We start from the raw sequence: 27,810 nt of genomic DNA on the forward strand, positions 1-27,810 counted from the left end.
ATTTTTTAATTTTTTTTTAACGTTTATTTATTTTTGAGACAGAGAGAGACAGAGCATGAACGGGGGAGGGTCAGAGAGAGGGAGACACAGAATCTGAAACAGGCTCCAGGCTCTGAGCTGTCAGCACAGAGCCTGACGCGAGGCTCGAACTCACGGACCGCAAGATCATGACCTGAGCCGAAGTCGGCCGCTTAACCGACTGAGCCACCCAGGCGCCCCTGTTCATTTTTAAAAGAGAGAGTGCAAGCAGGGGAAGGGCTGAGAGAGAGGGAGACACAGAATCCAAAGTGGACTCCAGGCTCTGAGCTGTCTGCACAGAGCCCAACGCAGGGGTTGAACCCACAAACCTCGAGATCATGGCCTGAGCTGAAGTCGGACACCCAACCAACTGAGCCACCCAGGTGCCCTGCAGCACTCTGTGTTTTAACAAGCCCTCCAGGTGATTCTGATGCGCGCGCAAGTTTGAGAACCACAGACACATACTGACTCTCAGGCTGTGAAACCGCTTCTGGGCTGTCAGTGCCAACCCAAAGACACCTGGGAAAGGCAGAAGCAACACCACCTGGGCCACCTGGCCCCTCTGCACTTTGGCACAGAACAGGCAATAACCCTGTGAAGACTGTGAGAACTGAGAGACCCAGAAGTCACTGAGGGACCATTCCAAACTTTCCAGGTTATATATAGATTTGGGAACGGAGATTGAGACAGGAGAAAGTATTTGCCCAACATGAATAGCAAAAGTATTAAGAGAACTAGAATGCAAGGTTAAGTGATCTATTCTTTTTTTCCAAACTGAAGTATCTTTTTAAAAAGTTGTAGCATTTATACTTAATGTGTGCACCTTTCACAAGAACGTCACCCTAAGGAGTCCATCCTCATTATAAACATGTAAGGAAAGCCCCAGGAAGGAGTCTGAAAGTGGGGGTGATATCTCATCTGCAATGTGCTGTGTGGTCCAGGAGGACCTGCCTGTCCTTGGGTGGGGGCGTTAGTTAGTCACCTTCTCACCGTCCCTGTTTCTACCACACCCACCCAGTGGTCTCTTCAAATGAGACCAAAGGCAGGGGCAATGGCTCTTAGCCTGACTTCTTTGTGTCTTCCAGAGCCCCGAGAGTACAGCTGTCAGCTGGACGGCTGCGTGCACAGCAGGCCCGCCCACCCCAAACACTTGCTGGGCCCAGGACAAGAGTACCAATGGAGGCTCACCTCCCATGTGGCTACAAAGTTACAACTCAAGCTAACAAACTTAAATAAAATGTGTCCTGTCCTACTTTGACAAAGAACCCTTTATAAAGAGTTGGCAGACTGGAACATGAGGTGCAGAGCGAACAGCTCCCATCCCCCAGCTTACCTGATTTTCTTCCCATCCGGGCTCCATCCCATGTTTTCAGGGCCTTGTGCACATGTAAGTGGACATTGCAGCCTGTTCATCAAACTCATTCTACGACTCCTGCAGACAGCAGCCTTCTGACCACACTTTGGAGACAGGACCTGAAGAAGAGTCCTGTGCAAACCCTGGTAACTGGCTCAGAACTCTTCGGGATAAGAATTCCAAAAGCATGGTCTAAAAGATGGTTTATGCACCCTGGGCAAACAGCACTTTCCCTGTGACTCTTCCCACTGTGGGTGGGTGTGGTCAGAGGGGGTTCAGCAGAAGTCTCTGAAGGCTTGCTTCTCCAAATGTGATCCCCAGACCAGCAGTGTGGGCACCACCTGAGGGCTGGTTAGAACTGCAGCCTCACTCCAGACCTGCTGAATCACATTCTGACTCTAAGATCCCTAGGAGATTCGCGTGCACATCCAGGTTTAAAAAGCACTGTTCTAAAGCACAAAACCCATGGCCGAGGTCCCTGTTGCCCCGGTAGATATTAACAGGTGCTTGACAAATGCTAAATACAACCTAAAGCAGACCCGGTAGCCAACACTTGGGGATGTTGCCTTGCTCGCAATGATTTCACTTCCTCTTTCCGGGGGGGGGGGGGGGGGGGGTGGTCTCAGTGGCCAGGTTTTCGCTATATGCCTAATGCTCGTCTGAGCTGATTGGCCCAGTGGGAGACACCTGACCCACATTGGGCCAATCAGATGATTCTCCTGGGAATTTGAAACTTAAGCCCACAAAACAAACTCTGGGGGTAATGGTAATAGCAATGGTAATAGTGTCTGTCCTGCACCTGGGATGTGCCAAGCAGGGTGCAGTATTTTCCATGTAGGATAATCCAGACTTGACAAGGACCGCACCAGGTGCATACTATCGAGCTCATGTTTCAGAAGTGGAGATGGGGCTCGGATGCTAAGTAACTCTCCCGAAGCTTCAAGGGGTGAGTGGCAGCACCAGGAGACTCACATGGTGCAGAGACAGTGTGGATACTCACACTGCTCAGCTTCTGAGGTCAGGCAGACCACCCAGTTACAGCAGAGGACCGTGGGAGTGAGACGCAACTCTGTGAGATGGCCGCAGTGACGGAGGGAGGGTTGGCCTGGGCCAGCGGAGGAGCCGTGGGAAGGGCGAAGGGCAGAGAACCTCCACATCCTCAGCCCCAGCAGGGCACTGGCCAAGACCAGCCCCACTGGTACATGTCAGGCCAGACAGTGCTGCTGGTGAGGGCCGTGGGAGATCTGACTCCCCTCCCTTTCCCTCCTCCAGTGAATTAGTGGCCAACGTGCCAAAGCAAAGGTGTGGGCAGCTTATTTTACAGACACAGGGCAGGGGTGGGTGTAGAAGTTGGCATCCTCCTCTTTATCTGGTCCCCAGAAGAGTGGGTACCCAAGAGGCTGAGGGGGCGGAGGCAGCTGAGATGTGCTGGGGGCCCTTTCAGAGGGGAGAAGGGAGTTGGGTGCCTCACCGGCTGAAGAAGCCCTAACTCTGGCTGGGGGAACAGGGCTCTGAGTGGAAACTGCCATTCTGGGCAGGCTGGGGAGTGGTCTGGGGCAGGTAGGCCTCTGACCAGCTAAGAAGTCAAATCAATCAGCAGCAGAAAGTCTCTATCAGATTCCAAGCCTCAGCAGGTGCAGGGCTGTTCGGCTTTATTTAAAAAAAACAAACCAACGTCTTTTATTAGCACTAACACAGTGGTAGCCCCCTGCTGTCACCTGAAAATCCAACCTCACACAGCATTCACACATGTCATACTCAGTGGCTCATGGTTACTGGTGTCACACCCTGGGCAGCACACTAGCCCAGGGTAGCCAAACACAAATACACTCTCACTGGACGAATCTCCCTTAAAAAAAAAAAAAAAAAAAAAAAAAATCAAACAATCGTCAGGTCAGAGAATCATTCACTCCCCGCGGTGAAGAGGGTACAAAGCTTGGTAGTGGAGGCTGCTCCTTCTGCCCTTGGCAGTGGGGTAGAGTTTCCCCAGCATGGTGACTAGGACTCCTCGGGACGGCGCGACTGTGGCCAGGATGCTGCCAGGGGCCTCCTTCACTGCTGAGAGATGGAAGGTATCCATCCCAACGCCCCCTGATGGGGGCGAAGCACCAGGAACCAGCCTGTCATCGGCGTCCCCGAGGCCCCCGCAGATCGAGACGCAAATAGCTCAAGACCCACGCGGCTCCCAGTCTGCTGAGAGGGTGGCTTGCTCCTGTTTCTTCTTCTTCTTTTTTTTTTTTTTCCTTTTCTCAGGGAAGAAAATTCAGAGGAAGAGCTGGCAGTTCTGGAAACTTTTCTGGCTCCTCAAACAACCGTGGCAAAAATGGAGTAGAGAAGACCCTCTCCAGGCACTTTCCTCTGACTCACAGGGGAGGGGAAGGTGGGACCCTTCCTCTGGACTGAGTGGCCTCGTCCAGCTGGTACAGGCCTGGGTGAGGAGACCTCCTGCTGACACAGAGGAGCTGGAGCTCCCCACTGGTGCCTAACCCGGCCCATGGCTCCTGTGACAAAGAGAAGGGCATCTCCCCATTCCTGCCTCTTCAGACGGCTTGTGCTGCCTCGGAGGCCCGGGTTACCTCCTGCTCCAGGCCTGGAGCTCTCTGGGCAGGTCCTTGAGGCTGAGTCCTTCCATAGGGAGGCAACCGCCGCTGCTAGATGTGCAGGGGCATCTGAGGAGGGGAGGGCGTGCGGGGGTGGGACAAGAGGATAATCTGAGATGGAAACTCAGGAGGGGGGATGCTTACTGAGGAGCATTTCCTTTGTCTGAGGACCCCCTTGAGGGTTCACCCCTGTGGTCTGTTCTGGCCCAGCACAATCAGGTATGTCGGGTGGTCTGGGCCATGCCAAGCCACAGAAGACAAGGACAAAGGGCTGTCTGTGTCCAGCAGCTTCACCTCCCTGGCAGGCCCGACTGTAGCCTCATCTGGTGGATGCCTCCCTAGACAGACACGGTGTCCTAAGGAGGGAGGCCGGAAGGAGGGAGTCTAGAGCCCAGATGGAGAGGGGCTAACAGGAGGTGCCAAGTGTGCATCCATTCCTCAGAGGGGAAGAGGGAACCGGCAGAGGACGGGTCCCCTGGGCAGCTCAGCAGGGCAGGCTCCAGCGGAGAGGGCCGGAGAGGGCCGTGTGGGAAGCGGGGGGGGGGGGGGGGGGGGGGCTCAGCCTGTTTCCTTGGTAACTGGCCTTTTCCAATCCTGAGCCTGGTGAGGCTCCTCCGGTGGTGGGAGCCTACGGATCTGCAGGGAGGCGGCCTGCCAGCCGTGGGTGGGGCGTGACTGGGAGGCCGGCCAGCTCGCCCGCCTCAGGTGGCAGAGGGACAGGTGGTGCCTGGGAGGCAGAGGCTGGGTTCACGCAGGAGCACTGCTCGCATCCAACTCAACTCGAGGTGGGGGGGGGGGGGCTTTCCTTTAACATTCATCTTTATTCCGGTTTGCAGCAATCACAGAACCTCCTCTTTGGTGTCAGAATCGCAGCTCTGAGGAGCTCCGTGGTTTCTCACACTTCCTGTCTCTCTGAGCAGTGCTAACCCGCTTCACCATAGAGAACAGCCTATTTATGGAGATTTCTGAGTAGGTTTCCATTCCGAGGGAGGGCTAGGCTTGCCTGGAGCTGCTTCAGAGGGCGGTATGGAGAAGGCCAGCTGTGAGGAGTGGCAGGAGCAGCAGCAGCAACTGGGACAGGCTGGGGACCAGGGCCGCTGAGGGATCGAACACAGGCAGTTAAGGCCTCAGAGCACCTAGAGCCGCATTTGCGGGCAGTGGGCACACCAGCGCAGGACTTACCGAGCGCACTTGTGTGCACTCGACTCGGCCAGGCTCCCTCTTTCTGCCCTGGTACAGTTCTTCTTTCCCCTGGTTTCTTTACATATTCATTCCTTCCAAAATTATACTTCATGTATATTTATGTGGTTGCTTCAATCCTCTCTGGACCATTACTGGCAGCATTTATATTCTTTATCTAGGTCTGTCTGGGTTACACAGCCAGTGTCTCTGCTCTGTCTGCAGTCTTCCTGTTCAGACCACACTCCCCGCTGCCCCCACACCTCACCTTGATCGTCTGTAACCACCCGGAAAGGCCCTCAGTTCACTCAGGATATGGGGTGAAAGGCTGGGAGGGACGACAGGGAATGTGGCGGGACACCTGCTCTTCCCGTGAGGTGTGAACCTACCTGCGCCCGAGCACCGCTGAGACAGCATCCCTTCTAGAGCTGCCACGTAGTCAGGGCCCAGCCAGTCTCGGTACGTGGTTTTCTCCCCCACAGGCACCGCCCGGATCGTGGCATCCTTGAAAAGCAGGTCTTGGCCATGGTAGTTGGAGGAGTCGAACATTTTGAACCCATTCTTATTGTGGTCATCTCCAAACAGGTCCTGGAAGCACCACAGGCAGATGTGCTTTTCATCTGGCCTCCCCAGTGGTCACTCAGGCTTTACATATGGTGACCCAAAGAGCAAGGGATTTCAGGGCACCAAGACTGATGTGAAATCACAGGCCTGCCGACCTAGCAAGCTGGAGTACTGATATGATGATAGCTTCCACAGTAAGCAGGATCAAAGTGGCCATCAATCTTTTGGGGGACTCACGGATAATGGAGGAGCTGATGAAAGGCCAGCCTTCTCCCCGGGAAAATGTGCACTGACACAGGGTTCTTCCCCACATCGCTTCCGCGGGAAGAAGGGGACACAGGGGAGAGAAGGGGGGAGATGGGGAAGTGGGGGAGGGGGTGGAGTGGGTGGGCACCAAGGGCCCTGTTGTCAGTCTGGGTTCATTCCAGATGTATATTGGAAGTTGAGCCAATGGGATTTGCAGATGGACTGGATGTAGACCGTGAGAGAAAGACAGGAGCTGAAGAAGACTCCTGAGGAAATGTGAGGTCTGGAGTGGCCATCCGCAGCAGGGGGGAAGCCTGAGGGAAGCAGGGCAGTCCAGCTGCGGGCTTGTTCAGGCCGAGAAGCTTGTTAGAAATGCTAGTCGAAATGTCAGGTAGGCAGCTGTTAAAGATGGAAGGGTGGGATGAAAGCAGGGCTGAAGACATAAATTTGGGAGCTGTCAGTACACAGGTGGCTGCTGACGATGTGGGATGAGGCGACGTCAACAGGGGTGCAGGTGGAGAAGAGGGCTTAGGATAGAGCCCTGGGGCAGTCCAGTCGTTACAAGCCAGGGAAATGAGGAGGAACTGCTATAGAGCCTGGGAGGAGAGCCAGGCAGGTGTGCACCTGGAAGCCAAGGGGCAAAGCACTTCCAGCAGGTGGGAGCTGTGGCCAATGCGGCTAAAGGGTCAGGGAGATGTGGGCTGAGAAACAGCCACTGGACTCAGCACCATGGCTCACTTTGATCTAGCTCAGGGCAGGTTCACGGCCCTGCGGGGGCCTGTCTAGAGTGGTCTCCATCCTTAAGAGAGACCAGAGAGGGGGCGCCTGGGTGGCTCAGTCGGTTGAGTGTCCAACTTCAGCCCAGGTCATGATCTCACGGTTCGTGCGTTTGAGTCCCATGTCAGGCTCTGTGCTGACAGTTCAGAGCCTGGAGCCTGCTTCGGATTCTGTGTCCCCCTCTCTCTCTGCCCCTTCCCTACTCACGCTCTGTCTCTCTGTCTCTCAAAAAATAAATAAACACTGGGGAAAAAAAAAAAAAGAGAGAGACCAGAGAGGAACTGGTGACTTGAGTAGAGATGACTCTTTGAAGGAGTTTTGCTCTAGGAGGGTGGGATTATGGCTACAATGGCTGTGAAACCAAGAGGGGGGCTCATTTGTTTTTTTCAAGATGGTAGAAGCAGCAGCAGGTTTATATGTGGGTGAGAACGATCTGGCTGAGAAGGAAACATTAATAATGCAAGACACAGAAAGGATAGTTGGAGGAATGGTTTGACTAAGTGAGCATGTCAGAACTTTCTCCAGGCTTCCTCAGTTCCTCCTGAGGTCTGCTCCAGGTAGACTGAGGCACCCGGGGCCCTGGCTCACTTGGTTGCCCACCCCCCAGTGATGTAGCCCCTGCCCTGGCTCACCTGGGCCTTGTCCAGCAGTCCATACACGGCGAAGATGTTGGTGTCCCGCCGGACCATGACAGCATGGGATGGTATCTGTGCCAGATTGCAGGCCGCGAACTGGGACACCTCGGCCCGGGCCCCATTGGGACACAGCAGCTCATAGTCCTCTGACCTTAGCTCAGCAGCCCAGGGCTCAGAATTGTGGCCTGAGAGGATGGAGCATTGGGAGAGAGGAAGAGAGAGGCTGCTTTCCTTCTGGATTCCCAAATCCTTGACTGGGGAGAGGTGGCCATATGTAGCCAGCTTCTCAACCCTCTCCATTCTCCAACTTATCTGCTCTCCTACCAGGACCGGAGAACCTGGTTGATCTAATAACATTGGTAGGAGCCGGGGTGCCTGGGTGGCTCAGTCGGTTGAGCGTCCAACTTCGGCTCAGGTCATGATCTCGCAGTTTGCATGTTCGAGCCCCATATCGGGCTTGCTGCTATCGGCACAGAGCCCACTTTAGATCCTCTGTCCCCCTCTCTCTGCCTCTGCCCCACTTGCGCTGTCTCTCTCTCTCTCAAAAATAAATAAAAACATTAAAAAAAATAACATTGGTAGGAGCTACCACTGGTAGAGAATAGGGAGAACCTAAAATGTGACAGGTATTTCACAAGCACTGCTCTCTCCTCATGCCAGTAACACGAAGTGAGTATGACCACTCCTATTGCACATGAAATGGCAAAATGGAGACTCTTAATCACTCCCAGGCCAAGAGCCCCACCTGTGTGTTACAGGTCTTGGGCCTGAGGTGGGGGGGGCTCCTGAAGGTGGTGGTGGACCTCTTACCCTAATGGCTGAAGTTCTCAAACCAGAAAAGGTATAACATCACGTGTTGATCTGGAAGAGGCAGTTTCAAAGTTAGGTCTAGGGTGGGGCCCAGGGATCGGTATTTTAAACCAGCAACCCAGTGTTTCTGAAGCAGGGGGTTGTTGGCCCAAGGGCTTCCTGAGAAACGCTGCCCTCGGGAATCATACTATTTTTGTGTCTTCATGTATTATTCACTTAGTAGCCACCCTCTTCCAGAAGAAACCCCAGGTGGGCCCACAAGTAGAGATAAAAATAAAGGGGAATGAGTGCCCCTGGGAGGTGGGTGCCTCGATGCAGGTGACTCTTGAAAGGGTCCCCCCAGGACCGGCCCCTCCCCTCCCCCTATCCTGAGACCACAGAGGGCCTGGGGCTGGGGCCAGGCCAGGCTCACTGGCTCCTGCAGGAGCACAAATCTCCCTCCTCTTGGGGGGATGATCCCAAGTGTTCTTCAGGGTAGGAGATTTGCAGGGGCGAGGGGTTGTGGCAACGGGGCCTGGAGCCCTCCCAGCTTTGGTAACACTTCTTAGGCAGGGTGGCATCTGAGTTTTGAAATCCTAACTGATGTTCTTCTCTTGCAGGTCTTGCTTCTTCTTCACCAATCTCCTCCTCCCCTTCGGGCCACATTGCACCTTTCTGCACTGAGTTTTGGGGACAAATTTCTGAGAGAAGACTGAGCCCCCAGCACTTGGGGTTTCAAAGCCTGGGTGCAGGCAGGGTATAGAGAAAGAACAAACAGTAGGTGTTGGGGGGGAAACAGCCTCCAGTCTTCAAAATGGAACAGGAGCAGGGAGGGAAGAGAGGCACGCCAAAGTCCCCTGCCCCTCAATAGGACCCAGGAGTGGGTTTGGGGGGGGCCTGGAGCATAGAGTTTCTGGGCCCTTTTTCCCAGTCAGAGCCCAGGAAGGTGACTCCAGAGAAAAAGCCACCCATGTGATGTGAATGGGTTTGTGCATTGCCTTGTATGGCTTAGGAGATTTCCCTGCACGGGACACTGACCTGCTCAGGACCAAAGACCAGATGCTGATGTGAACTGATGACCCTGTGGAGAGAGACCCCTGTCCCCCTGCAGCTGCCCACTCCCACCCCCCACCATACCTAGACACAATACAAATGCCCAAGAAGGGGTCTCTCCAAATGGACTGAGGTTGAGTTTCTACCATTTTGGTCGAATGGAGATTTGGATTCTAGACCGGTAAAAACTGTCATGTGTCCTGCCCACCTGGACATGTGCCCTGAGGTCTATTCTTCCTGAGAGGCCCTTGGAGCCCCTGGGATCCCCAAGGGGCAGAGCCTTCTAGACTCAGTCTTTCCCAGCTGCTGCTCTACCCCAATCCTGGCAATACCCAGTGCCTGCATCATGTTGGAGATGGGGAACAAACCCCCAAGAATCTGGTCCCGCTCTGGCCCCAGCCCCCCTCACGTACCATTTGTGTTGTCAAAGACAGTTGTGTGCTTGACGAAGGCGACATCCCCCGCGTTCTCAGCCAAGCACCTGCCACACAAGAGGCCAAGGCAGGTGTTGGCAGGAGGGACCCAGCGTCTGTGCTGGCCCCAGGCCCGCCCACCAGGCCACTGCTTACCTGAAGGCGCCGCTGTAGCCATAGTACCTCTCCTGGCTGTTGCCCACACACTTGTTTCGGCCCTGCTCGTCCCCCACACAGAGCGCACATAGCGAGGATGGGTAGTTCTTGGGGTTGTTCACGGGCACACAGCTGGCACTGAAGAACTCGCTCACGGCTGGAGCAGAGGGGGAGGGCTGTGTCAAGGGGCCAGCAGGGGAAAGGGCAGTGGGGGCTCAGGGGCAGATGAGAGGGCCACTCCCCTACAAGTCTGCCCACTCTGCTTGGCCCGACAGCTCAAGGCCACCCGTCTGCTGCACTGCCCACCTGGCTCAGATGAGCATGTCTCCTCCTGTGAGAATCACAGGGATGAGGGGAGCACAGAAGTTGTCCAGATACAGGAATCCCATGGACAGCCTCTGGTTGGTAGTCACCCAGTCTTCTCTTGGACTCCCTCAGGGATGGTGAACTCACTACCTTATAATCTATTCTCTTCCAGTCAGGGCAAGTGCCCAGCTGTGTGGGAGTGGGAGCAGCCAACCCTAACACTCTCTGTGTGCTTGTGGAGATGGTTAGAAAAAAAAATGTGGTTTTTTTCTGAGGTGCCAGACGGGACAGAGGTGCAGTCAGCCCAGGATCTTGCCAGCTTCCTACTGCCTTCCTTTCACCATGGATGTATGTGATTTAACAGGTGGGGAGGGCCCCGTGTATGGCATAAGGTGGCTGCTTGGTAAACGTGACTTCTTCAGCACTTGTACAGAAGCCTGGCCACTTTCCAGCGAGGTCCCCCAGATGCCTCACTGCTGGGATATGGGGACAGACCCACAACTGGACAGTGATACCGCCAGGCCCAGAGCTCACGCATACCCCCTGCTCCTCACGCCCACTGGAGCTAGTTCCACTCTGGGTAAGCAGGACGGGGCAGCGTGGCACCCTCCACCCAACAACGGCTCCAAACGTAGGCAAGAATATTCTCAACCTTGGGGCACCTGGGTGGCTCAGTCGATTAAGCGTCTGACTTCGGCTCAGGTCATGATCTCACAGTTCGTGGGTTCGAGCCCCGCATCGGGCTCTGTGCTGACAGCTCGGAGCCTGAGCCTGTTTCAGATTCTGCGTCTCCCTCTCTGCCTGCCCCTCCCCTGCTCATGCTGTCTCTCTCTGTCTCTCAAAAATAAATAAATGTAAAAAAACTAAAAAGAAAACAAAAGGATATTCCCAACCTTCCCAAGAGAAAGGGGCACATCAAGGAGGAAGAGGAAATCTCTCTGGGCTGCTCTGTGGGATCCTGCGGGGGGTGGGCTCCCTGACCTTCAGACCCGGCCCCCAACCCAGTAGACCCCAAAACAGAGTTTGCATGTCTACGTCCCTGCAGAAGGTGGTACCTGTGAGGACATCGCAGTCCTTGGGCCGGATGAAGCCCCTCTGCACCAGGACGCCCACGGGGATGTCCCAGCCCGCGGGGCTGTGGAACCCTGAGTGGCAGGAGCGCTTGCCCCGGAGCTCATCCAGGGTGAAGGCGTAGGAGCTGTTCCGCCTCACCACAGCCACCACGAAGTAGGAGTTGCTGCTGTCCTCCGCTGTGGGGAGGGGACACCAGTGAGGACCCCATTGGTGCTTTCCGGCCTCAGCCAGACAGGAGCCAACGCAAATCCCCTCCTGCCCTCAACCCGTTCCCTCAGGCGGCTCCTGCCCTAGAGCCATGGTCCTGCCCCAAGTGCCTCTCTCTGCTTCGGGTCCAGGCCCTGTCTGCATGGGTTCAGGAGTGCACATCCAGCAGTGGGACCCCCGCTTGTCCCCCTCCAAGGCTGGGAAGCAGCCCTTGGCTCCACTTTTCAGAGTTCTGTGTCCCTCAGCCCATTCCCCAACATTCCTTACCCAAAGAGATTTCCCTTCCCTTACACTCAGGTGGTATTTTTCTCACCTCTTGGGAGAAAGGTGGAGGCACAGCTGAGGACTGCAGAAACATTTTTCCTAGGCCCAAAGATTTTTCACATCCAAGTGAAATGACCTGAGGTCACCACTTACGGGGACAGAACACCGAGGCCCCAGCCTGGGCCACTGGGAAGGTGTGCATGAGCTGACAGGAAGGACAGTCCCCAGGGCCACCTTCTATGAGCCACATGGTCAGGCTGGAAGGGCAGAGGAGGCTCTCTCATCAAGGGGTCAGCAAATACTCAGCCTGCTTTTGTATGGCCTGGCTTACAAGCATAAAAACAGTTTTTAGGGGCACCTGGGTGGCTCAGTCGGTTGAGCTTCTGATTTCTGCTGAGGTCATGATCTCACAGTTCATGAGTTTGGACCCTGTGTCGGGCTCTGTGCTGACAGCTCAGAGCCTGGAGCCTGCTTCAGATTCTGTGTCTCCCTCTCTCTGCCCCTCCCCTGCTCATGCTCTGTCTCTCTCTCTCTCTAATATGAATAGACATTAAAAAATGTTTTAAAAAACGGTTTTAATATTTTTAAAAGGTTGTAAAAAAAAAAAAAAAAGGAATATGCAGAGTCTGTATATGGCCTGTAAAGCCTAAAGGGTTTACTTTCTGACCTTTTATAGAAGGTCTGCCCACACCTGCCAGGCTTTTAATGACTAGATGGGAAACCCGAGATCTGGGGTTTGCCTGTGACTGACAGCAACCAGCCCTGGGAAAGGGACACTGAGGGGGAGCTTTTGAAAAGGGCTGAGGTGGGTTATATATACATGAAAATATCAGCTGCTTTCAGCAGAGGCCAGGGGACCCAGCAACCACACTCACGGGCATAGCGCTCCCCAACTGCTGGAATCAGGCCATATTCCTTCCCCGCCATGTAGATGTCCTCGCCTTTCAGGGTCACAGCATCAATTTTCCCAGCCTGAAATGGGACAGAACGGGTGACCGGGCAGAGAAGGTGTCGGGATTTGACAGAGGTGCTGGGGACTTTGGCCTCTTGCTCTCTTCCCCGAGGAACCCTATCCTACCCCACCCTAGTGAGATGTGTGGGCAAAAGGGGTGCTTGGAGGACCAGAGGCATGAAACCAGCACTCCCATCCGTGGGCGTCTGCTTTGTTCTTTGAATAAATGTTTACTGACACGTCTGTTGCCAGGCCCTGTTTTGAGCAGAACTTTGACTATCACTGCCCTTGTGCTTGGGGTGGGGTCTCCCCAGGGACTGCCAGCCCTCAGAGGCCTGGGGCACTGTACTGTGTCCCCAGCACCTGGCCCAGGGCTAGCATCCAGCACAAATGCAATGTGTTATTTGTCGAATGTGTATGCGAATGCATGAAAGAGCCAGGCTCAAAGACAGCAGTCTCATGGCTAAAAAGCTCTGCCTCAGGAGGCAGCAGGAGGAGCCCAGGGCCCTCTTTTCTCGACCCTCCTGATGCGCTCCAGGTCTCCCACTCTCCACCCAATCTTGTGAATTCTGAAGCCTCTGCGCAGGTGACCCCTCGGACACTGAAAAGGGATTAGCCAATAATCAAGGCATAGTAGTGTGACAAACCCCAAGGAGAGGGAATGGGGCCAGGGGAGAGAGGGGACATCTGCACCCCAGGAAGGTACCTTGCACCGTTCAGGCCCAGAGGCATGGTGGCGGAATAACAGGCAGTGGCACTGGTATTTGAGCCTGGAGGGTGTGTCTCTGGGGGCCCTCTCCTCCCTCACCCAGACTTCCTACCTACAGCCCAGGGTTCGTTCCAGCCGGCACCCCCTTCCCAGAGTCACCGTGGCCTGGAAGCAGATGGGTATCAGAGCTACACTGGATACCATCCCTGAGAGCCTCAGAACCAAGTATCTCTGAGCCTTTTGCTGGGGTTCTGAGGAACCTCCAAGTCTGCTACTCTCCCCGTAGGGCACTGGGCAGCCCCTGGGCCCTGTTTGAGTTCAGACAGAGAGAAGGCTCCTGCCTATAGGGAGCTGAAACCTCTCTCCTACATCTGTCCCTGCTCTGCAGCCCGTGGCCCCAGCCGCCTCCGACAGGACAGCCTGCCCAGCCTTACGAAATGAACGGCCCTCTACCTCCAGTCTCCCCTTCCTCCATTCCACTGAGGCCCACCCTTCCTCGGCGTTACCTGCGGTCATGCTGGGGCCGGCCTCCTGTGGGCCCCTGGGGAGAGGGGCTCCCCCACCATGAGCTGGGTGACTTTGGGCAAGTTGCTTCCTCGGCCTCTCCCGGCCCCAGTTTCCACACTTGACAGTGATCATACCCACCCCATAGCGGTGCTGTGAGGATTAAGTGAAGCGGCCCGCGTGAAATCTCAGCACAGCGTGCGGCACCCGGGGCTCGCATGCTCGTGTGACTGCTATCTATCACGATCCTGACCTCCTGTTATTCCTGTCCATGCTTCTCTTCTTGGCCTTTAAGTCAATGTGGTTGCCTGGCTGGGGCAGTGTGGACACTCCGGAGGCGCTGTGGTCCGGCCTGCATTTGGGGACTGCCCTGATAAGGGCTCCTGACCATAGGCTCTACCTACTTGCTCTTAAAAAAGAGGAGGGAGGAGCCCAGGACTCCAAGGGCTGGTGGGCCACCTGTGACCACAGTAGCATCCTTCGTTGCAGGGCCCTAGGGCTACCTCCCGGTCCTGGCCTCCATCTCCAGGCAGAGAAGCAAAGCAGGACAGAGCTGCGTGGGCCGCCACAGGGCCAGTGCTTTTGACTGCAGCATATCAGCGGATGCCAAATCAGTGCAATGAACCATGACAAGCTTAGAAAAAAAGGCTGGGATAGACCATCACAGAAGATATCAGCGTTCACTGTACTTAGTAAGGGTCAGTACTGTTTGTTTCATCTCTCTCTACAGAAGGCCACAGGTCAACCAGTGCCTGGCTGGGCCAGTCTCGGGCTCCTTCTGCTCCCAGACCACCCACTCAGTGAGGAGGGATTCCTGGGTTCCCTGGAAGGAAATACCACCCCCCCCCCCCGGTCCCCTGGGGTGGGATGGCTGGTCCCTGCCAGGCCTTCCTCCTACCTTTTCTCTGTGGGGCTGTCACAGGAGGTGTTCTCCTCCCCAGCCTACCCTGTTTCCTTCAGACCAGGGCACCGGGGGAGGACTGGTAAGGACCATCCCAGGCACGGCCACCGCCTGCCCCTCTGGTCTGCTCTGCCCCTCTGGGCGCGGCCCCTACCTGGATCCATTCCATGCAGTGCTGGGGAGAATCGGCCGACACACACTGGATCTCTGGCTTGAGCTTCTGCCGGCTGAAGGCCACAGCCATGTCTCCGCACTTTTGGATCTCCGGAGCGGACAGCACACACCAGCGTAGGTAGCGGGGCAGCCCTGTGTGTGTGAGTGTGTGTGAGCTTGTGGTCACCACCGCACACACCTGCTTCAGGGGCTGGCCCTGAGCATGATGGCCTGCGGGGCAGGGGCCATGGGGGCCAGTACCTCAGTACGAAGAGCTTGGAGCCAGACCCAAGGGAGAGTCTGGTTCTCTCCCTCATTAGCTGTAAGAAGTAAGATATTTAAATATCTGATCCTGTTTCCTCTTACAGAAAGGGGGGTAACTGTGCGCCTCTTTCATGGGACTGTGAGGAGGCTTGAGGCAGATCATGGCTGCCATGTGTCTAAGTGAGTGGCACACCATTTCCCTGGCTGTAGGGGGCAGGAAGCAGGAAGCCCATTTGTAGACTACTGCAATGGTCCAGCCAACAGACAATGGCTGAACCAGGGCCTTGGCTATGGGGTGGGGAGGAGGAAGAGAGAGGCATTGTGGAGAGAGAATGATGGGACTTGGTGACTTCTGTGTGGAGGGGCAAGGAGACCCTTCCCAAGACAGACCCAGGATACAGCAGGCCATGCAACTCTGGAGAAGCTTCCTCCCCAAACCTCCAGAGGCAGGGAGGTGGAAGCAATTGGTTCTCATGGAGGCCAAGGGGCACAGCTCCTGGGGTGAGTGTCCTCTCCCAGCTGCCTCTCCAGAAAGCATTGCCATGCCTGTGGTCCGGCTGGGCTGGAGCCAGTGGGGCAAGAGACCGGTGGACTTACGGTTGGGGTCACAGAGGAGACCCTTCATGGCTTGCAAGTACTCGCGGCCCAGCCAGGCCTCATAGCTCTGTGTGGCGATGGGCACCAGCTCAGAGGTGGCATCTTTGAAGAGCAGGTCCTTCTGCCCATAAGCCTCAGAGCTGAACATCTGGAATCTGCTGCCCTCATGGCTGAATAGACGCTGTGTGTCAAGGGATGAGAGTGGGGGTTGGTGAGGTGATGCCAGCAGGGAGGGGGGACACATCCCTCCCAGATATGCCACCAGCTCCTTATTCCCATGCCCTCTGGCCAGGCGCCCACTCTGGGGACCAGGTGAGGCACTGCCTCCTTCCCCCAGTGCACTCTGCCTTGTCACACCCAGCTGAGTGAACACAGGACTTATGGCCCAGGTGTGGTTGGGACTAAGGACAAGTGATGGGACAAAACTAGCTAAAGCTGGGGTGCCCCACAGTCAGAAATGTGCTGTTCTTGTAAACAGTGGTCTCAGCAAAACATTATTCAGCACATTTAACTAATGGGGTACTTCGACCTTCGTTGGCTTTGCCATTTTATTTGCTCATATATTCTGGTTTTGGTCTTAAGAGCCACAAATGTGAGCAGCTTTCTCTGAGGGGTGCCTGAGCCCAGGCCTCCTCGCTTCCTGAGTCCTGGGTCTCCCCTCTCTGGTCTGCCCTTCTGGCTGCCAGCTCACACAGTCGGTCCCTCCTTCACACCAAGGTTGGACACTACAGAGACCTCCTCGGCTGTGGTCTCGCCCCGGGCAGGGGTGGGGGTCCCTGAGTCTTGCCCCTCTTGGTCTGGCTGGCCCAGCCCCATGATGGCTCTCACTGGAGTGAGCTCCTACCCTGGCGAGAGACCAGAAGGTTCGGTACCATCTGGGAAGCTGTGTCGAAGCAGGGTAGGGGGGTGCCCTGAACTCACCTGGCCTTCATTGAGCAGCTGGAACACGAGGCTCCCGTCTGTGTCAGGCCGGACCATCACCGCGTGAGCAGGCACCCGAGCCAGGTGGCATCGCCTCCACTCGGTGACATCAGCCCGGCTGCCATCCAGACATAGCAGCTGGAAGTCTTGCGACAGCAGTGCCTGGCCCCAGGAGGGAAGAGTTTTCCCTGGGAAGATAGGAAGCCTGTGGTGAGCCAACTTCTGTCCTGGGAGGGGTTTGGGAAAGGCCTCAGGAAGGCCCAGGAGAGGGAGCTGAGGAGAGGCTAGGGTGTAAAGAGCCTCAGACTCATGGTGAACAGAAACTCTTCCGGGAGGCGGGACCCAGAACTCAGAATGAAGAGGAGCTTGGCGGCCACACTCCACAAGACCAGGTGTATTACATTTTCTATAGACTTTCCCCAGTTTCTATTAACAACACGGATTTGAGGTCTCTGACAGTAATGCAGCACAAACAGGACGATTCATTAACGATAAAAAGAATAAGAGAAAAAGGGGAGCTCAGAAGGGGAGAGAGAAATGAAGCAGGAGTTCACTGCTTGGCTCTAAACTTGGCTCTGAGCAGAGAGCAGGGGAGAGGGCCATGGTGGGAACACAGCCAGACAGAATCTACCCAGAACTGTGGCCCAGAGAGAAAAGGGTAACTCTCCAAAGCTTTGCCCATATATTCATCCAACATTCATCCATTAATGTCTAAGGATGTTTCCTCCAAGTCCTTTGTTCTATTTTCTAACCATTTCTAACATGGCTAAGGACATACTTGATAGGCAATTTTGCACCCTACTTTTCTTTTTCCCATTTGTCATTTTAAAGTATTTTCCCTCACTGTGGAAAATTTCCATAAAACTCATTTATGATAGAAAACCAGATTTATTTGAAAGAGTGAATATTGACACCAGATTAAGAATATTAAGAAGAATAATTTTAAGATTGTAACTCAACAGATGGCATTACATAACAATATGTTTATGACTTTTCAATTTTAAAATGAGGAGGATAAGCCTCTGCTAGGAAATAGGAGGGGGAAAAATCATTTGTGGGATCATGAAAACTCTGTTCCCTCCAAAGCTATTTCAAAACCAAACCCCAAAACCGAGAGCAATAGTTTGGAAAACTCCATAAAGGTCATTTTTAATGACTGCATGATCATTTATAGCACTCTCAACAATTACTCTGTGCCATTCTCGCCTCCCTCCCCAGCTCTTCTCTATTTTTAATCTGCTGCAAAGCCTTTGTATAGAGCTCTGGGGGCATATCTGGCCTTCCGGTGAGACAAACGTACCACTTTGGTATTTCGATCTGCCACTGTTTTTCATTGGCTAGGGACCATTAGAGCCACCGTCGCTTCAGACATTTATGTCAATTCCCTTTTTTGTTCTTACCAATCTTTTGCATGAAGATAGTCTTTAAAAAATTATTTAGACTTCCTTAGATTACCATCACAATACTAAAAATGCCAATTTTAACCCAATACAGCCCTATTCTTTCTCCACCTTCCAATTTTTTTTTTTTTTTTTTTTTTTTTTGCTTGATCTTAAGGCCCAAGTCCCAGCTGTCCATTTTCATAGGATCATCTTGCTCTGGAGATAATCCTATGTGCTTCCTCCTTTTTCAAATCATTTTTTTCCTCTTTCTCAAATCTGGTTCTTATTGTTTGCCTTCTTGAATGTCAGACCACATGATGGACCTTCTGCTTTTAAAGGCAAAGGTTATGATTAAAAAAAAGATTGTGATAAAAAAAAAAAAAGACAGTGATCAGACATTATTGAGTAGGCAAAACTATAGAGACAGAAATGATTGGTGGATGCCAGAAGGGGGCATCAAGAAACTTTTGGGGCGAGAGGTCTGTCACAATCACTCTCTTGATTGTGTTGGTGGTTATACAACTGTGTTTTTGGCAAAGTTTGCCAAATTGTACTTCAAAACGAGAGTGTTTGCTGCATGTAAATTACACCTCAAATTAAAGAAATAAAAATCCCGACAGAAATCTAAATTAGAGGACATTCTAGAAAATAACTGGCCTGACTCTTCAAACATGTCACTGCCACAAAAACGAAGATTGAGAAATTCCTTGAAGTTAAAGGAAACGAAAGAGATCTGACAACTAAATACCACATGTGATCACACCTTAGGTCTGCGGCCTGAAAAAAATGGCTACAAAGAACAGAATTGGGAAAACTAGTGAATCTGGAATATGGGCTGTAGATTAGATAATAGTATTGTGTCAATGTTATGTTTCCCGAATCTGATGACTGTTACTGTGGCTAGGTCCACATCTCCTTGTTTTTAGGAGATACACACTGAAGTATTAAAGGGTCTGAGGCAGGCAAACGTACTCTCAAATGATTCAGAAAGAACATACAAAAGTATAGAAAGAATGATGAATCCAATGTGGCAAATGGTAAAAGCCGGAATCTGGGTAAAAATAAATGGAAATTCTATGACTGACTCTTAGAAATTTTCTAGAGCTCAATGATTGCAAAAAAAATTTTTTTTTAGTGGATCAACACATAACACTAACCCAATTTAATATGACCTTGTTCAGGGATAAGGGATGGCTTCTTCAGATAATGGGAGAAGGGATGGTAGATGAGGGCTAATGCAGAGATTTGCAAATGTTCTGCAGTCAGAATCCAGTCTGAAAGTGGGAGCCAATGCCAGACACAAATCAGAGCAGGGCAGCCCCTTGCCCCACAGAGCAGTTTGAACTATACTCATGAGACTCATCTCTTCCTTTTAGGGAGAGTTACAGGGCCTGAGACCCTGCTCCTGGACGCCGGCCCTCCCTACTCACCATCGGTGTTCGCCAGCACGGTGCTGTGCTTCACAAAGGCCACATCCCCTGCCCCGTCCGCCAGGCACCTGCAGAGGAGAAACCAGTTGAGCCTGGGTGGAGCTTGTCTGCCTTCTGGAGGTCTGTTCTGGACCGTAGGGGTTGGTGATGGTGGGCACAGGTTTCACGGTCAGGCAGTCCCAGGATCTAGCTCCCTGGTTTGTCTCCTGTGTGGCTTTGCCAAGTTGTGGAGCCCTCCTAGCCTCTATCACCTCTAAAGTGGGGATATGAAAGTAGCTCTCCATAGGGAGAGATCCTTTACAATCAGCATAGACACTGTACAGCCCAGCTCGGAGCCTGAGTGGAGCAGGTACTCATAGGGCAGCTGCTGTTATCAACAGCTTCGATGCTCAGGGTGTTTTGAAGATGACTCTGCCCTGAGGCAAGGGATTAGGTAAGACCTTCTCATGCCACACCAAAAACCCCTGAGTGGAAGGGACCAGGACTTTTATGTATCCTTTATATGTCACTGCCCAGTGAGGGAGGCAGGCCAGGCCCTACTGGGCAAAGGGCTGCCTGGGTCCCCACAGCCAGCAGAGAAGCAGGGTCCGGGCTGGGGGAATACCAGGAGAGCGGGGCGGGCCAAAGGCTCTGGTTTCGAGGACTGAGGACTGTTTTTCTCTCTGTGCCCCAAACTGCATTTCCCCAGATCCCACCCTGGGGCGTGGGGCACCAGCAGGCTCCCTGCTTCCGGGTGGAAACACTGAGGCCGAGGCAGTTAGAGGGGTTCAGGAGGCTTCCACTGCCGGCCCTGCTGAGCATGTTTCCTCAGCTGTGGACAGACGCAGCTATGCCACATGCTGTTGGAGACTCTCTTTGGGCTCCAAGGAGAGCGCATTCAAAGTACCAGCCCTAATCGGGTGCGGAGCTGAGGCCAGTTCCGACTGTCAGGACTTCCAGGGTTCCCGCCACACTTTCCCACTCCTATCACCCTCCCTGTGAGTCTGAGACACCAGAAAGGGGACACAAAAGTGGCAAAAGGCTGTTTTTGTCATTTTCTACTCTCTAAGCCCTCATCTCTCTAAATACACCAAACATGTTGATTTTGTGAGCAAATCCAGTCCGGCATATTCCAGGCTGATGTTTTTAAACTAACCAGGCACATGAACTATATAAAGGGTGCTTTGAAGAGATGCAGCCAACACTGCCCCACCCTTGGGACCTCTCAGTGCAGCTATTTACCACCCGCTCTGTGGCCTCAAGGCCTCATCCCTGACTCAGCGCCCCCCACCCCTGCCCTCTCCTCTCACCTGAAGGCTCCGCTGTAGTCGTAGTATCTCTCCAGGGAACTCTTGTCACACACCCCCTCCCCAGCAGTGTTGCCCCTGCACAGGCGACAGAGGGACTCCGAGTAGCTGGTCTCTCCTGCCCCGGGGACGCAGCTGCCCCCAAAATAGTCGCTGACAGCTGTGGGAAGGAGGCAGAGGGAGGTCAGTCAGCCACACGGGGTCAGACCCCTGGGCCAGGGCCCCTAGGGAGGGCTCACTCTCCTCAGGCTGCAGTTAGGGCGGGCTGGGCTCCTCAGGGACTCGCTGGACCCTCCAAACTTCTGTCCGAGCAAAACTGGGGAGCTGGACTGGGTCAGTGACTCCCAAACTGGGGCCACAAAAGCAGCAAGGGGTGTTGGGAGTGAATTTCGCTATTTTAAAAACAGTTCTGGGGGATAAAACATTTATCTCCACTTGCCCGCAAAGGGCAACTGTCAAATAACTACTGTCCTCACTGTGGGTTTCACTTCAAATCAGTTACGTGTCATCAATGAAAGTGGGGAAAGAAAGAAGTTATTACGTAATGACTACAATTAATTTCATAGACAACGCTTTCGAAAACACAGGAAGGGGCAGGGAAACGGTGAAGTGGTCAGGATTGGCATGGTTTTGGGGCCGCCGCCAGCACTGAGGCCCAGTGTCCACCCTTTCGGCAAATATTTATCCTGTGCTAAGGTCACCTTAGTGCCACATAGGGTGAGCAGGAGGCTGGCTCATCACCCAGCTGGACCACACTCTTCCAGGGTGGGCTCCCTTTCCTGGTCTGCTTTTTGCCTCCTCCCAGAGGAACAGAAATTTAATAAATGTGCCAACTGAAAGACAGGCCACCCATATCTGGCCACCATCCGAGGGGACAGGGCTTCCAAGCTCTTGGAGGTTGTGCTGGTTTACACAGTGGTTGGGTTGTATGGGGGCAGTGAATGCATATGTATGCGTGCATGTGTGTGTATGGGTTTGTGCATATGTGGGCGTGGCCCATGCACGTGTACATGTGTGCGTGTCTGTGTGTGCATGTGTACGCGTATACGATAGCAAGGTGCCCCCGAGAGGTATAGGAGTTGAGCTCATGTAGCAACAGCTCTGTGCAGTGAGGATGTACCCTGTGCTACGTCCTGTGCAAAGTCGTTGTGTGAATTATCTCAGCTCTTCCAACATCACAGCCTTGTAGTGCTAATTTTCCTGTGTTACAGATGAGGAAACTGAAGTTCAGTGAGGGAGACTAGGCTGAGCCAGGGTTTAAATGTACATCTATCTGACAGCAAAGTCTGGGCTTTAAAAGACCATTATGCTCAACCACTGGTTGAGTGTCTGACTTCGGCTCAAGTCATGATCTCGCCGTTCATGAGAGTTCGAGCTCTGCGTCGGGCTCTGTGCTGACAGCTCAGAGCCTGGAGCCTGCTTCGGATTCTGTGTCTTCCTCTCTCTCTCTCTCTGCCCCTCCCCTGCTCATGCTCTCTCTGTCTCTCTGTCTCTCTCTCTCTCTCAGAAATAAATAAACATTAAAAAAAAAAAAGACGATTATGCTCTCCCACCTGCCCCCACCGACAGGGACTGGTCACCCGTGGAACAAACCAGGAGGTAGCACACTCATGGATAAACTCTACTGGGGGTGCTGTGATCCCAGGAGGGCAGTTTAAGAATGTGGTTGTCATGTGTCAGGGGCCACTTCACTGTACTATGCCTGCCGTGGAGAGACTGGTGGCCAGGAAAAGAAACCCCAAGCAGGAGAAGCACAACTTCCACCTGAGTGCTCTCAGTCAGGCACTCAGCGCTTCAGCTCACTCCCTTGGCATGTTTTATTCTCAACAACCCCTCTCAGATCACTCTCACCTCCCTTCTATGGGACACATTCTATTTGCAGGACAGCCCTATTCTTACTAGAAATGAATCGACTGGGGTCACCCACTTGTGAGCTTTCTGGGTATAAGCCAGCAGCTTGTCTGGGCCCCCCCAAAATAGTTTCTCATCTGTAATGACGAGGACACGTCTCTGGAAGTAGGAACCTACACAGGTCTACCAGGTGAGAGCTGCTCCCTGAGCATCACTGCCTCCCAAACACGGGTGGGACCTTGTGCTCAGGGGTGTCCTAGGGTACCGTGATGAGTGAGCCAGAGTCAAGTGCCCTGGAGGGCCGATCAACCAGAACTCAAACGGTAGCAACAGCAGGCTGGCCAGCACTAAAGAGAGGGCCAGCACCAAGTAGGTGTCCGGAAGGCCCTGGAGGAGGTGCGATGGGGCTGCTCCTTAGTTAAAGGAAGCTACGGACGAAGGTGAGCCTGAGGGCGGTCACCTGTGAGGGGAAGGCAGCGCAGCGGCCAGTGGGGAGACCCAGCGCTCCTGCAGGAGAAGCCTGCCTGGCCCAAAGCCCTTACCTTTGAGCAGGTCGCAGCCCATCACGGAGAGGCGGCCGCTTTCCACCAGGTAGCCCACGGGCACGTTCCAGCCCACCGTCCTGTTGATGCCCGTGTGACAGGACTTCATGCCTTTCAGGGTGTCGATGGTCACATTGGAGCTCCTCTTGACCACAGCTACGGCGTAATAGGAGGTACCAACCTCTAGAAGGAGAGACAGGAGAGGAGTGAGGGTGGCAGGGAAGAAGCCACCAGAGAGGCTGGAACCCTGCCTGGGAAGGCTGTGGGAGATGGGTGTGTGTGTGTGTGTGTGTGTGCACGTGTGTGTGTGTGTGTGTGTGTGCACCACGTATCCTGAGTTAGACACAGATCTGGTGCAAGGTGCAGGGACTGGGGCAGAGGCTTTCACATCTCCAAGCCCTTACCATGTGTCAAGTGCACACCATGAGTCAAGGCTGACTCGTTTCATTTGTGTGACAGGACAGGGGTTACTCCCCCCATTTTACAGTCAAGGAAGGAAGGTTGTTCAAGGCCACAGAGGACCATAGGAAGGGGCGGGACTGGGATTTGATCTTGGTCGGCTGAGCTCTGCAGGTCCTAGGCAATACCTCTGGCCAGCCCCTATCCCCACTTTGTGCCGTTTCTGACACAGGGTCACTGAAGTGCTCGGGCGCTGGGCATTACGAAGACTCCTTCACCCAGTCAGTTGTGCCTAACACTGTAGCAGACATGGGGCAGCCCCTCGGTAAGGGCTTGTGGGTGCAAGTTCCAGGCCGGCTGGGCTCCCCACAGGGGAGAACAGACTTAAACTGGCCCTCTATGTCTGTGGCGCCCCCGCTCTAAGGGGAGTGGCAAGAGAGACTTAGGGGAGTCTCTGTGGGTTGGTCTGGCCTGGACACCAGGACTGTTCTGGGGACAGGGCTACTGACCAGCTCGAGGGCCAAACCCGCTGCAGAGTGACATCCTCTGTCCTTTGGCCCGCCCCTCTTCCCACTCAGCCCTCTGACCTTGATCATATACTTCGCCCACCACGGGCTTCAGGCCATGCTCCTTCCCTGCTTCATAAATGGCTCCTCCATCCAGAGTGATGGCATCAGCCTTCTGGGCCTGCTGGGAACATGTGGGTCAGCCCAGCCCAGCCACCCCGGCCCATCCGACGAGGAGTTCACAGACACCCACTAGTCTGCCTAGGGCCCCTTGAAAAGCCATGGAGGTCCACACTCGTCCTCTTTGTCTGGCCCGGGAACCCTGTCTTGGCTCAGCCTTGCAGCCACCAGGGTATAGCGGGCTCACGCTTTACCAGGTCCTAGGTGACAGCTCTCCTAGGCCAAGGGTTTGCCTTTTCTAATTATGTATTTAAAAAATATTAATTTTCAGGGCGCCTGGGTGGCTCAGTGGGTTAAGCGTCTGACTCTTGATCTCTGCTCGGGTCATAATCTCATGGTTTGCGTGTTTAAGCCCCGCACTGCGCTCTGCGCTGATGGTGCGGAGCCTTCTTGGGATTCTGTCTCTCCTTCTCTCTGCCCCTCCCCTGCCTGTGTGCTCTCACTCTCTTTCTCTCTCCCTCTCTCAAAATAAATAAATGAACTTAAAAAAATCAGATAGTACAAAATGGTATGTAGTGCAAAGTGAGCCTCCCTCATTTTCCCGCCTCTCAGACCTCCGCCTCCACTGTTAACCTGTTTCTCAGATTTTCTAAGATGCAGACCGAATCCCACAAATTCCCGCTTCATTTTTTCCCTTTTTTATTTCAAAACACAAATGGCAGTATACCTATCAGTGTCATGGGGTCCATGATAAAACTGTAGTTCTGTATAATCGCTTTCCTCCCAGTGGAGCCTGACCGAAGCCCCCGGCCCATGTGGTACTACATGGTTGGGTTAGCTTTGGGGAGAAATCACGGGCTGAGCTGAAATGAAATCCCAGGTTCCCTTGTGCCTGTCCAGAAAGCTTCCCTCCAGGCACTGTCCTTCCACTGAAGTCCTGCCTCTGAGTGTCAGTGCCAGCTGAGCAGATCCGCCCCTCAGCACTTCTTTCCCACCCCCATTCACCCACCTAGGACTGCTGGCCTTCATTCCTCCTTCCTGAGAAAGTGCACAAGCCCCATTCGAGAAAGCTTCATGACGGCCTAACTACCATGGGCCACCGAGGGGGCTGCTGTCTGGGCGCGCCTTGGTGGGGGTGGGTAGCGTCCCTACTCTAGCAGGGGCCTTGTGGAAGGAAAACTCTGCCTCTTAGATAGCTTTCCCTACTGGCGCCCACGGAGCAGGGGCCCTCTCTGTGGCCTCCCAGTGGCTGGCCTGGGCCCTGGCGGGAAACAAGCCGGCCCTTGTTGCCTGGGAAACTCATCGGCACCTTTCTCTGTGAATGACGCTGTTGTGTACTCCCTCGTGAGTCAGAGCCCTCCCGTCTGGCAGGGTGTGGTAGTGGAGCGAGGGGGCAGGACTCACCGTGATGAGCTGGATGCAGTGGTCGGCTGAGGTGCCCTGGACACACAGGAGGGATGGCCGGATACCGGCTTCCTGGAAGGCTTTGCTCATGTCGCTGCATTTCTGCTGCTCCGGGTCTGAGGTGGTGCACCACCGCACCTCCATGCCGCCGAGCGCTGGGGGCAGGGGACAGTGAGGTCCGGCTCCCCTGGCATCCCGAGCCCAAGCAGGCTGGCTCCAGCAGCTGTGTGTAACCCCACGAGCCTGTGTAGCCGGTGCTCTACTGCGGCCCTGCCCTCCCGCTGGGAGGGACCGAGGCAAAAAGTGTCACAGACTGCACGCATATTCCTGCACTTGGGGCAGCTCAGAGCCTGGCACTTTACAGAGGCCAGGGAACGTCTCCGGGGGTAGTGCTGGGCTACCCCCGAACCTGCTTAGCCTGGTGGCTGGAAAGAGCGCTGGCTGGGGAGTCGCGGCTGGCTCCGTGACTGGGCAAGTTCCTGCCTAGTCTTGGGGCCTCTGTGTCCTCCAACAAGAGGGTGATGGACCAGGTTCTCTCACTCAGGATCCCTGCGCCCTCCTCAGGAGCTGGGAATTGAGACTGGGAAGTGGTTTCGGCTGCCCTTGAGGAGACTTGCATCCTCTCGGAGTATCTGTGATCACATCCATTGCAAACCCACCCTCAGGGTCACAGTGCCAAGGGGCAGCTGAGGAACCAGCAGGTGGAGTTCACGTTTCCGCTCCTGGAGAAGGAGCTAGTGACTTCAGGCAACTTATTTTCACCTCTCTGAGCTTGCTCTGTCATCAGAGAGTGCAGATGAGAAAAGCCACCTTCTACGCTGTAAGTAAACCTATGTAGAGAGCCAGGACACATAGCTCTTTCGTGGACTTTTGCTTAGACCCCTCCTCCTGGTGGGGAGCCTCCTGGGTCCCGAGGTCTGACCGGGTCAGGGTCCCAGAAAGCATCCAGCCTGGGGGCCCAGCAGAAGTGGGGGCCAGATGTCCTTGCAGTCGATGCCTTGGAAGACCTGAGTTCCTCCACCACTCACCCTGTCCAGCTTTGGATCCAGCTCCCCACCCCCAGGAACCAGGTCATTCTCTCCTGGCAGCCTGTCCTTCCCATCCCCACTCCAAGGGTCAAGACTGCAGGGTCCTCCACAGCCTTCCTTTTGCAACCCAGCTCCTGGCGGCATCCTGGAATGTGAAACTGCGTCCCCCCTCTCCAGAGCCCCAAGACTGCACCTTGGTAGTCCCGACAACCGTAGAGTTGGGACCCGGGTAGCGGGTCCAGATTTTGTACTGGTGAGGTCACAGGGTGAACCCATCCTGTGTCCGCCCGTCCCTGCCAGCAGCTCCCCGATGCCCAGACTCACGCCTCACTGCCCTGGGCCCTGACTTCCTTGGGAGAGGGCGGTGCAGACGCAAGGAGACCCGACAGCGCCCCCTCCTCCTCGCTGCACCTCGCAGGGCGCCCTAGTGTGCTCGTAGCTTCTGGGCACACACGCTCCCGGCTCGGGTCGTATCTCACGTCTCACCACCAGTCCCTTAGAATCTCCTCCCGCTTCCCTCCCGGGCTCGGGAGAGGCAGAGTCGCTCCGGGCCCCCAAACCCTCTTCGGGCTTCCACGCCTACCAAGAGCGTTCACCCTCCCAGCTGTCCCCCCCCCCCCCCCGACCCTCCAAGACGCTCCCCTCCACGCCTCTGGCTGCCCCTCTCCTGGGCAGGTCAGCAGGCCCGCTTTTCCAAGGCCCAGCTCAATGCCGTTTCCCCCAAGAAGCCCTCCGGACGTCCCAGTCGGCCGGGGTCAGTGTTAGTACCCCCCCCCCCACCCCAACCCCCGGCGTCTTCAGCTGCACTTAGCGCCTTTCTACGCCTCCCCTCTTTCCCGGGAGATAAGGACTCAGAGCACACTTCCTAGCTGCGTGGGACCCTGGTCCGGGGCTGGAGAACTGCAGGACCCCCGCCCCAGCTCCTACTTCCGCTCCTGCTCCCGAGACCGGGCCGTCGGGCCTCACCTGTGCACAGAGCGAGGAGGATCCACAGAGCGACGCTCGGGCCCCGCATGGCGCGGTCTAGAGCTAGCTGGGGCCGGGCTGGGTGTCGGTGCGTCTAACTCTGGGTCCGAGTAGGTCAGCAGTTGCTGGAACTTTTCGCCTCCTTCCTCCCTGGCACTGGCCTGCAGCTACTTAAATGCGGCCAGGGTGTTTCTCGGCGGTGTCCACGCCCCTAGGGCGCACCCTCCCGCCCCAGACTGGACACCTGGGCTAACCAGGCT

At 54.7% G+C, this 27,810-nt stretch overlaps 1 protein-coding gene across 2 annotated transcripts; it reads right to left on the reverse strand.

Moving 5' to 3' along the window:
- Nucleotides 1-2,985: 2,985 nt before the first annotated feature.
- On the reverse strand, nucleotides 2,986-27,810 carry MELTF (melanotransferrin). Of its 2 annotated transcripts, none has more exons than XM_045037092.1 (16): nucleotides 27,551-27,810; nucleotides 25,557-25,711; nucleotides 24,114-24,216; nucleotides 23,128-23,310; nucleotides 20,738-20,894; nucleotides 19,449-19,516; nucleotides 16,637-16,824; nucleotides 15,716-15,896; nucleotides 14,856-15,007; nucleotides 12,511-12,607; nucleotides 11,146-11,340; nucleotides 9,785-9,941; nucleotides 9,629-9,696; nucleotides 7,371-7,558; nucleotides 5,541-5,739; nucleotides 2,986-5,069 (listed from the first exon to the last, which is right to left on the reverse strand). In XM_045037092.1, the coding sequence occupies exons 1-16, from the start codon at nucleotides 27,597-27,599 to the stop codon at nucleotides 4,987-4,989; spliced, it is 2,223 nt and encodes a 740-aa protein (XP_044893027.1). In that variant the 5' UTR covers nucleotides 27,600-27,810; the 3' UTR covers nucleotides 2,986-4,986. The 2 variants fall into 2 exon arrangements, with proteins under 2 accessions (XP_044893027.1, XP_006936227.2); XM_006936165.5 differs by having other exon boundaries at nucleotides 24,114-24,213; nucleotides 27,551-27,809.

The sequence above is a fragment of the Felis catus genome, chromosome C2 (assembly GCF_018350175.1).
Source record: "Felis catus isolate Fca126 chromosome C2, F.catus_Fca126_mat1.0, whole genome shotgun sequence".
NCBI classification, from domain to species: Eukaryota; Metazoa; Chordata; class Mammalia; order Carnivora; family Felidae; genus Felis; species Felis catus.

Bases quoted from the DNA above. Each gene is read 5' to 3' on its own strand.
- MELTF (XM_045037092.1), bottom strand. From the start codon at position 27,599: ATGCGGGGCCCGAGCGTCGCTCTGTGGATCCTCCTCGCTCTGTGCACA. The intron at 23,311-24,113 runs GTCAGAGGGCTG...CTCTCCTTCTAG, and splicing joins GGGCGAAGTATATGATCAAG to AGGTTGGTACCTCCTATTAC. The intron at 15,008-15,715 runs GTAAGTCCACCG...TCACACACACAG, and splicing joins TCTCCTCTGTGACCCCAACC to GGCTGCCCCGCTACCTACGC.